The sequence below is a fragment of the Juglans microcarpa x Juglans regia genome, chromosome 6D, assembly GCF_004785595.1.
Source record: "Juglans microcarpa x Juglans regia isolate MS1-56 chromosome 6D, Jm3101_v1.0, whole genome shotgun sequence".
Lineage (NCBI taxonomy): Eukaryota > Viridiplantae > Streptophyta > Magnoliopsida > Fagales > Juglandaceae > Juglans > Juglans microcarpa x Juglans regia.
Window position 1 is genome coordinate 35,742,190 of NC_054604.1, and position 10,316 is coordinate 35,752,505.

At 35.2% G+C, this 10,316-nt stretch overlaps 1 protein-coding gene across 1 annotated transcript; it reads right to left on the bottom strand.

Annotated features, from left to right (window-relative positions):
• On the bottom strand, window positions 1–4,850 carry LOC121234869 (organic cation/carnitine transporter 4). Its single transcript, XM_041131000.1, has 2 exons — window positions 4,220–4,850; window positions 1–1,441 (listed from the first exon to the last, which is right to left on the bottom strand). The coding sequence occupies exons 1-2, from the start codon at window positions 4,647–4,649 to the stop codon at window positions 246–248; spliced, it is 1,626 nt and encodes a 541-aa protein (XP_040986934.1). The 5' UTR covers window positions 4,650–4,850; the 3' UTR covers window positions 1–245.
• Between the last annotated feature and the right edge of the window lie 5,466 nt (window positions 4,851–10,316).

The window sequence follows — 10,316 nt, forward strand, 5'->3', positions numbered from 1 at the left end:
TATAAGAAAAATTATTTATTTGTCACCAATTATTTCGTGATAAAAACTATTTCCATGCCCATATGCCCAGCCGAATACATAGCTCGCACATCACAAAGAGAAACCGTACCCGCTTCCCTGCAACGCAACTCTTTGTCAAAGATGAACAACAGAACTCTTAAGAAACCAACCTCTCGTCAAAAGAAGAAAGAAAAGAAAAGAAAAGAAAAGAAAAGAAAAGAAAAGGGTAAACACCCTAGCTAGTATCAACAACTTGACACGGTACTTGATCTATCAGCACAGCTTTCTCCATCCTCCATTCCTGCCATAGTATCATACATAGGCTTATTTAATGTCTCCGGCAAGTAAAACGCAAGCATCCCTCCCACAATCCCACACACTGCAAACACCACAAACGGCAACCCACCCCCTAAAACCACCACTAACGGTGCTAAGATTGCCCCCATTTGCGCCGCCTGTGTTGCACATCCCAGTGCTGCATTTCTGACCACCGTTGGAAACAGCTCCGTTGTATAAATGAACAGCAAGTTGTAAGTTCCAGCCATTCCAAAGATTCCCAAAATCCCACAAACCATTCTCACTACCTTCCATAGCCCCACGCTTCTCATTAAGCTTCCCAATAAGCAGAAAAATCCACTGAACCATAACGTCCCTATTGCTAATGGCTTCCTTCCGAACTTTTCCAGCAACACAGCTGTGATCGTAAAAGCTGGCATTTCGGCTACTGCATTAAGGAACACGTTGAGGTAAAGATTAGTTTCTAGGTTGACAACGTTTAGGCTAAGGCCATAGTACACAACCGAGCACAGGAAATTAATGGTCACGGCAAGACAAAGACGGATGCGAGAGACTGGTGAGCGAACCACATCTACGAGAGAACCACTTATTGCTTTGTTAGTTTCCAGTTGCTGCTTGCAGGTCTGTTCATAGTTTGAACTGTTATTTGCTTCCTCGTCTAGTGCCAGAAAAATTCCATCGGGGAGGTGCTTTCCATTGTATTTAGCGATGGAGTGCAAGAGTTTCATGGCCTCCGTTAATTTTCCTCGAACAAGATACCATCTTGGAGACTCGGAGATAAAAGGAAGGACAGTGACGAGGAAGAGAAGGGAGGGAATGGAGGAAGCAATGTAGAGAGCACGCCATGACCGGAAAATGTAGGCTATACCGGAGAGTAGCGCGATTCCGGTTGAAAAGAAGTAGAATGTGGACATCCCGGCATAACCGCGCTTTGAAGGGCCAACGGGCTCGGTGGCTAGGACGAAAGCACAAAGGCCAACGCCGCCTGTGCTGAAACCAGTTAGGAGGCGTAGTAAGACGTAGATCCAGTAGTCTGGGGAAAACGCTGTCAAGCAACCAAAGACGGCATTTAAGATACAAACTACTGTAAGAGAGCCCTTTCTCCCCAGGAAGGAGTCTGAAAGATGGCCAAATATCCCAGCACCTGAAATTAGGAGACAATATAAATGTCAGTCGTGATATGCTGCTGTAAACTCAATTATAAGGAAATTTTGATTTTGATCACACACTAGCATGGGGTTATGAATATATTTCATATGCATATATGCACAAATTTTATGTACTCCAACACATCTGTCTACAAATGTACATCGTACCTAATTATTTTCCAAGGGTTTAATCAACTAATGTTGCTTGCAGTACTGCCTTATACTAGTTATGCTGTGACATTATTCATGACGTTGTATACCGTGACATTATTAATCCATTATTCTTGGCAGGCATCTTTTTATTATTTTCTTTGCTTGTTGGGCATTTATTATAGCTAAGTGAGATTGGCCTTCTGAGAAGAGGGGTCGTTAGCAGCAAAAGTAGACGTACATTAGAGGATTTTATAGCAAAAGGGGTGAGCACCGCAACTTCAAAAAATATTATCATCACGCGGGTATGATCATACTTAATTATGATATATCCTTAATTCGTTTAATCACTCTGATCAGTGTCATGAATGTACAAGCAGCGAATACTGTGTGCGTATTAACATGGCTATTAAGTACGGGAAAAAAACTATACATTCTTCATCAGATAATGAGATCTCCTCCACTTGGAACTTTGAAAAACTGGCAAAAATTTTACGTGCAATTACTTTTGCATATTCTTTATGCACTCCACTAATATGATTGGCTGCGTCATTTTTTTTTAATATAAAATAACTGTTTTAACCAATCACATCAATAAAGTGCATAAAGAGTATACAAAAATGATTGTATGTTGCAGAACTCATATATAGGTACATATATGGAAATATAAAATAATAATAATAATAATAATTGCTTCCTTGACACATTAGATTATCTTTAATTGGTGGCATTATAGCGACTCCCAAAAGTTAAAATGCATACTGACATTTCAGAAAGTTCATAAAGGTTTTCCTATGCTGCATTCTTAATATAAAAAGGTGTTGATGACCAACGCATGCATGTGTTCGATCATCATGTGCAACAAAACACGAGATATCTGCCACGATCTACATGAAATCAAGAGAATACAAGCAAACCGACAACTGAACTTCTATAGCCTTATCCAAAAGCCCCGGATGCTCCTTTATTTATTTATTTTTATCTTTATTCACGTTTGACCAGTTTCCCTAGCTACTCTCATACGCATCTATGTCTTTGTCTTTGTACATAAGAGTTAACCAATATTACCATTACCAATTAAATAGTACTTAAGATCAGGATAAGATGGTAGAAGACAATACGTAAAAGAGAGTAGAAGACTATATATACTGATCAAGCGGATAAGAATCTTAAATATATATATATATGGATATTTTGATTTTATTTTTTTACGTCGTAATTAAGGAATTATTTTTTTAATGATATTGTGAATTTTTTTATTTTTTAAAATATTTAAAAGTGTTAAAAAAAATATATGCCAAAAAAAAAAAAAAAACACATAAAATACGTTAAAGAGAGCTCCGCGGTGGCTCTGGTGTTACATTATTATAATAGAGGGAAAAAGAACTCGCGGTGGTCCACCGCCCACGTACAATCCAAAGAAGAGTGGGAGAAAATATAGCAACTAATACAGTAATACTGCCTCAAAAACTTTATTTCATCAAAATCTATAATCTATTTGAGTACAAAAGACCCTTGGACTAACCAATGTCCTAATTATTATCTTTTATTAAACAAAAAGGAATATGATAGTACTACATCCTTTGAGTTTGCCTCTTCAATTCCATCGATCGCTCATGTATTTTATTTTATTTTTTAATTTTTTTACTTAATTATTAAAAAGTGACTATTAGTATATTGATTTTTTTTAAATATTTAAATATATTTAAAAAATATTTAAAATAAAAAGTTAGAAAAAAGAAAAATACAATTTATATTAGAGGCACCCCAAGCAGGCAAACTTGGGTGACATGGTAGCACTACCATAAAAAAAAAAAATCCCTAAAGAAATAGATCGATGAATTCTTATTCGATCTAAATCTAACTTGACCACCTAGCTAGCTAATTGATTGAAACTATATATAATCCTTATAATTAGCTGGAGTAGTTACTCTCAACTGTTTTTAACTACCTAATTATAACAACCTTTAAAAAATAAGAGTCCTGTTTACAAAACACCTGCAAAATAATTTTAAGACGTTTCCCATGATGTTTGCCTGTCAACAAGCTAGAAAGTGGCAACAATAATTTTAGACCCAAAAAAAGAATAAAAAAAAAAAGCGTGGCAAAATTTTTATTGTTCGTGTTATATTGCACAACATGTTATTAAGTGTGTAATAACATCGATATATAAGAGTAGGTACTTATAATTTTATTTACAATATTATTTAAATTTTTTACCATATCAATTACCAATAAAATTTTTATAAATTTTTCTTCAATATATTTAACATTTTCCTACTTATATCCTTGCATGTTTAGTCGGTTACCATCACTCTGCAGACTGCACTAAATGTGATATTGATTGTTCGATCGGTTCCTCAAATTTTTTTATAAAAAAGTAAATCCTATTAATAAAAATTAATTTTTTTTTTTACATTTTTTTACATTTTCCTACAAAAATTTATATAAAAATTATCTATTTAAAACTTCTATAAATCATTTTTCATTTATTATAACCACGTATCGTTATTATATTGGTCCAAAATTTTAGGAAGCTAGTTTCCGATATACAAAAGGAAGGCAGGCAAACAAACAAAATAAATAATTAATTAAAGAGATAGAGACGTGGAGATAGGGATCACCTATCATGCAGCCGCCAAAGAACACGGCCTGTGCCAGCCCAACCCTATACTTCTGTCCACAAACCAATCCCCACTCCGCCACCGTCGAGCTTCCCAACCCATCGTTCCACTCCCACGATCCCGGTTCGAGCCCACAAACGCTGGCTGCCGCGACGTCGCATCCCGAACCGGACGTGCACGTCCACGCCGGTTCGCGGTCGGCAAAGATCATGACCATGGTGTGGAAAGCCTCCAGAGCCCAAGCCAGGCTCGTCAACACGAAGTGCCTCAGCTGCCATGGCCCGAACTCGCCGCAGTATCTCTGGAGGATGTCATCGATGCAGAGCCTCTCATGTCCCGATTTGGGTTCGGGATATTTTTCCGGCTCTAGCAGGGGTGACCGTAGGTCGGAGTTCCGGTCGACAGGATCGGATGCTGACGCGTCAGTCATATCTGGGTGATTTTTGGAATTAAGAGGTTCTCTTCTCTCCGTAAGGAATAGAAGGTGTTTGTATATATGGAAAGTAGGCCGGTAGGGAGTGAATGGCTTTTTGATTTTGTAGGGAATTGACTGCGATATAAAGGTTTGAAAGGACGGCGGGTGTGGTGAAGATCATGATGAATGTTCTCGACATCTATTTTGGTTCGGGGTCTTAGAGTATATTAGATTAGTTAAAAGTTAAATTTAATGAGTATTTAGTTATTAAAGAGTAAAATATATTCATATTGGATTAGTTAAATTCTAAATATTTAAAATTTAGCTATAGTAATTTTTAAAATTTTTTTTAAATTTAAAAGTTACTGTACATATATCAAATATATATTTTATTAATTATTTCTCTCTCACTTTCTTTCTATCATATATTTTATCATAATTGATATATTAATTTGAGTTAGTGATATATTAATTTAATAAGAATATAATTATTAATTAATATATAATAGGTAGAATAATGAAATATGATAAAATTAAATAAATTAATAATTAAAAAAATTAAATATTTTTGAAATTATTAATAATTCATTATTATATAATGAATAAATATATAATCTAATGTGAAGATTTGATGTGAATAACTAAAATCAAATTCATCTTATATTATTTTATTATTATATAATGAAAAAATAACTATTCCAATCTGGATATTTATGTGAATGGAATAATCAAAAGTCAAATTTCTCTTACATTTATAAAAAATATCCTTTAACTTTGGCTAATCTAATGAGAGTGCTCTGTATGACTCATCAAACGAGTCTAATATTTAAAATTTGATGATTTTAGCTTTAAAATCATGGTATTGGATTCACTATATGCTAAAATGTCAAGTTTTTAGTTATAGTACATTTTCCTTCATCTTCAAATTTAAAGATTCACACTCTATAACCATTATTTTATTTATTTAAATTATTGTTTCCCAATTTTGAGCCATAATAGATTTAATTTAGGAAATAATAATTTAAGTATCAAATTAAATTATTAATTAACATATAGTTAGTATAATTGTAAAATATAAAAAAATAAATTAAAAATATTATTATTAACAAAATAATATTATATTATTATTTTGATAAATCTAATAACTAATCCAATATGGGGTTATGGATAGAGAGATTTTGAATTTATGAAAAATATATAATTTTCATCAAATTTTGAAAATAAAAATGATGAATCCAATGCTAATGCTTAGCGACCACTTGGAAAGCATATTCAATTTGTATTCCTTGGAGTTGGGATTGACTTGTGGAACTTATTGGAGAATGGGAAAATGAGTTTATGAAAAGGGTACCTATTTACTACTCATAGTTCATTTCAATTTTATTTATTTATTCATATTTTATTTTAAGTATTTTTTAGCATCCTTAACCATTAAGAAAAAAAAAATATATAAGTTTACTAATAGTCACTTCCTTAACCATTAAGTAAAATAAAAAATAAAAAAATTAAATATAAAATGAGTAGTAGGAGATTAGTAACCCTATAATTTTCCTTATGAAAAAGTGTTAAAGTAGAGAGATTATGTAAAAATAAATTTATAAATTAAAGTGGTTTATTGATTTATTTTATAATAAAAATAATTTTATAATTTAACATAATAAATCAAATTGCATGAGTTTGTAAGTTTATTTTTCATAAATGAAAGGAAAAGGAAATAGGAAAAATGTTGGATTTTATCATTTAATTTATTTGCTAAGGAAAGAAAATGAAAGAAAAATGTTGGATTTTTTTTTTTTATATGTTGGCCCATTTTGCATTGGCCTGGATCAGATTGGACCGGTTCGGTCTATAGGTGTAATTGGTTTGGTCTCAAGGTGAAAAATGAGTGGATCGAAATTTTCGATCCGGTCCAACAATCCTCCCATGGATTGACTCGATTAGATCGATTACATCCTTAACGAAGAGGAAAGAGATAGGTGATGCTGACCAATTTGTATCAAGATATGGAGAAAAACAAAACAAAAAGAAGCAAATACATGGGCATATATATATATATATATATATATATTATAATATGAGAAAACCTTCATGCAGGTGTCTCCTACAACCCTCATATATTGGAGGCCAATGGCAACTTGCCACGTGTGCAGTATATGAAGGAACACTAGAGTTGTGCAACAGACGAAACCCCTCCCTCCATCTCTGAAGCAAAAACACTCATTCTCTCTTTGCGCAAACAGACGAAACCCCTTCCTCCCTCTCTGAAGCCAAAACAATCCCTCTCTCTGCTCTCTCACTCTCTCTCTCTTAATCCCGAAAGGCACTCACTCTCTCTCTACTCTCTCTCTCTTGTCATGGGTTTGTATTGTTTTTATCTATTCTTGATTTCTACAATTGTGTTCTTGGTCCGAAAGATGTCCCATCTCCAGATGAAGCTTTCCCACTCTATTAACATCTGTTTGATGCATATGAAAAAGATTTTTCCAGCATCCCCATCTCCCTCTTCTCATGGATGATGAGAGATTTTATATGCTCTTGAGGAGTCTATGATGCCACTCTTGAGTTTTTATTGCTATCACAGACCACTTCAATCTTGATAAAACCATAGAAAATTCCCAATTACATGACCCCAAAAAAAAAAAAAAAAAAGAGAAATTGGTGCAACTCCAATGCTGAAAGTGAAAGCTTCTTTTCTTCAAATACAATTCATTAAAAATAGGATACTGAGTACATCATGGGATATGGTCCATATATTGAACTTTAGCACCAGTCCCCAACAAATCCAGAATATATGAAGTAAATGAAAACCCCGTAACAAAACACAAGGGCTTCCTCTCCATGCGGTTCCATGATTACAACCTCACAGTTGAATACCATAGGGCACCTTTTCTTATTGTCATAGGCCGCCGACCTCGGATGTTCTTGTACTCCAAACAGTGGTCAGGAGTTGATGTTCTAGTTTTTAATGTTGGACATTGGTGGAACGAAGACAAAACTGTAAAGATGTACGTACGTAAGAGCCTCCATATAATCTAATACATATATATTGACATTCCAAACCTACTTTCTCTTCAGTTTTTTTCATCCTTTGTTATATGGTAACTAAAGATCAGGTTAGGATTTTCGTGAGGGAAAGGGAAGGAGAGAGATCGAAGGAGAGAAAGAAACTCGGGAAGGAGAGGGAGACGACGTCTAGAGTGAAGGAGAGGGAGATGACGTCTGGAGTTTGAGTGGGAAGAGAGAGAGAGAGAGAGAGAGAGAGAGAGAGACTCAGGAAGGAGAGGGAGATGTCATGTTGGATACCCTGCTTTGCGTGTTCCGTGGTTTCCCAAGGAACCCTATGTGGCATATCCCTATTCGTCTCCGATGACAGTTAAATATAGGTGTCACCGGCCCGAAGAGGAACTGTTATAATATATTCAACGCCATTGGGTTATGGAACCACTTGTGTACGTATATGATGTCTTGCGGTTCTGGGTTATGATTGGATTGACTAGTAGGAGCAGGAGACTTTGAGAGGAATGTGGACAAGCTTGCACCATTTATATATATTTAGGATTCCTTTATTTAAGACAATGGATTGTAGGAATTATGATTTTACTCCATGATATGATCCAAAGATAATTGAAAGAGAAAGAAATGGTTGAAAGAAAATAAGACAGAATTTTATGATAGTTCGGTATTACAATGTCTACATCCACCACTAGGCAAGACTACTCGGGAGAATTGGGTAGATGAAGATATAAATACATTCAAATATAAATATATTATCAATGCAATAGATAATTTAATCATATTAATCAAATCATTCATTACTAGAAGGGATAATAACAAATTTAAGATTTAAAACTATATATGCAAAATTTCTTTACACTAAATTTGGAGCTTACGTGCAATAAATAGTCCTTAGTTGGTCGAAGTGAACAAGCTAATTGTTAACGTCGTGTTTCGCATACTTTAGGGTTAGGTTTCGACAACTCAGGTATTTCAAAATAGGCTTACAAAAGATAGGGGATAAGGTAACTAGGAGAGGGCGGCCTTGGGGTTAGAGAGTTTTGATGTTAAGGTTAGTAAGTATTCTTGGAAGTTTGTAAATAAGTGAAAAAGTCTAGGGGTCAGAGAGAGTATTCTCGTACCTAGGATTTGTTATTATACCATAAGCCTGGGGGGACAAATCATGTTTGCCCCCACAGAGTCCACATCCTTTGTACTGTTCCATGTGTCAGAGTCCTTTAATGCGACGTGGCTCTGTGACGAAGTCATTAATGTGGCATGGAGCTCGGATAGTTGTGACATTAATGCAGCGTGGTTTTTTCGATTTCCTTCTCCCATACAGTATCCTTGGTAATTCGTTGATATCCTTGTCAGAAGATCGAGAGTTTCCGCACATTACACCTACTATGCAGACGAGCACTTGAGAGCTAGACATTACTCGAGGGGCCTTCAGCTCGACGAGTCCTATCCCCTGCAGCACACTCCCTACTGCAGGTTGAGTCCAGAGAATCCTACCCATGGGCCGGGTTGGAGGCTTTCTTTATTCTTGGCTGGGCCTTTGGTCTTATTTCCCTTAGATTTCATTCCCAGGCCTGCTATGTTTGGTAAGTAAAGGTAGTTTGAGATTACTATTTACTAATTTTTCATTACTATTCACATATTATCAGAGGTTACTTCAACATCCAAATATAGCCTAAAAGATTAAAAGCTGACGAAAAGTGGATTCAACGTTTTATCTCAGGATCACAACGTAACAAAAATGTATTCAAACCAATGAAGTTCACTTTTAGGCTCTGTTTGGTTACTCAACCGAGCTTAGTGCAGTTCACTTTTAGACTTCTTCTACCATCCAAACAACAACTTGAGCTGCATTCGAGACTGAGTTAAGGGAGTTTACACTGTAGATTGATTTAATGCTCCTGCCAAATGCTAGAGATGCCGCCCAAACTGTCAAAGTGATAGCTACAATAAAAAAAAAAAATTTTTTTTGTCCATTTTGCCCATTTATTTTACAACTTCCTATAAATATATCTAAACTCATCTTAACATCCAAATATACTTAAACTCATCTTAAGTAGACCTCACAAAACTCACTTAACCATCTCAATTCACTATTATTCGTAAAAAATTCAACTCAACATCCAAACGCAATTTTAGTGAGAGTCGAGAGAGATGAAGATTGAAGCCAAGCACATGGTTAGCTGCACAAGCATCTTTTTCATGATTATAAACTATTAATTTTTATAAAAAAAAACTGTTAATTTTTTTTCAATCACGTGTAGCTAGCGTGAGTAATTGGGGTTGGGTGCTGAGAATCGGAGAGTTATTAAGGTTGCACCTGCATGTAATTAAGCTGGGCTAGCCAGAAGCCTAGTCAGCCAAGCCTGGATGTTGGTTTGGGGTTACTCTATTTCATAGGCCGAGTCCCAAATACAAGAATTTTCATTGCGAGAACGAGACCGAAGGCCCATTAGTCTTTCCCCGCCCCAGGCTTAAGTCCGAATCGAGCCGTGTCATAAATCTTTCAAGAGAACGATCAATTTTTATACAGGTGTTTGCAACTCGAATCGATCACTTTATTCAACTTAAGTTTGAACAACTACTAAAACTGTCATGTCAGAAGAATATATATAAGAAGAACAAGACCAAGAAATTTTTCGTATTTTCTATGGTCTCCCGGCCCCGACC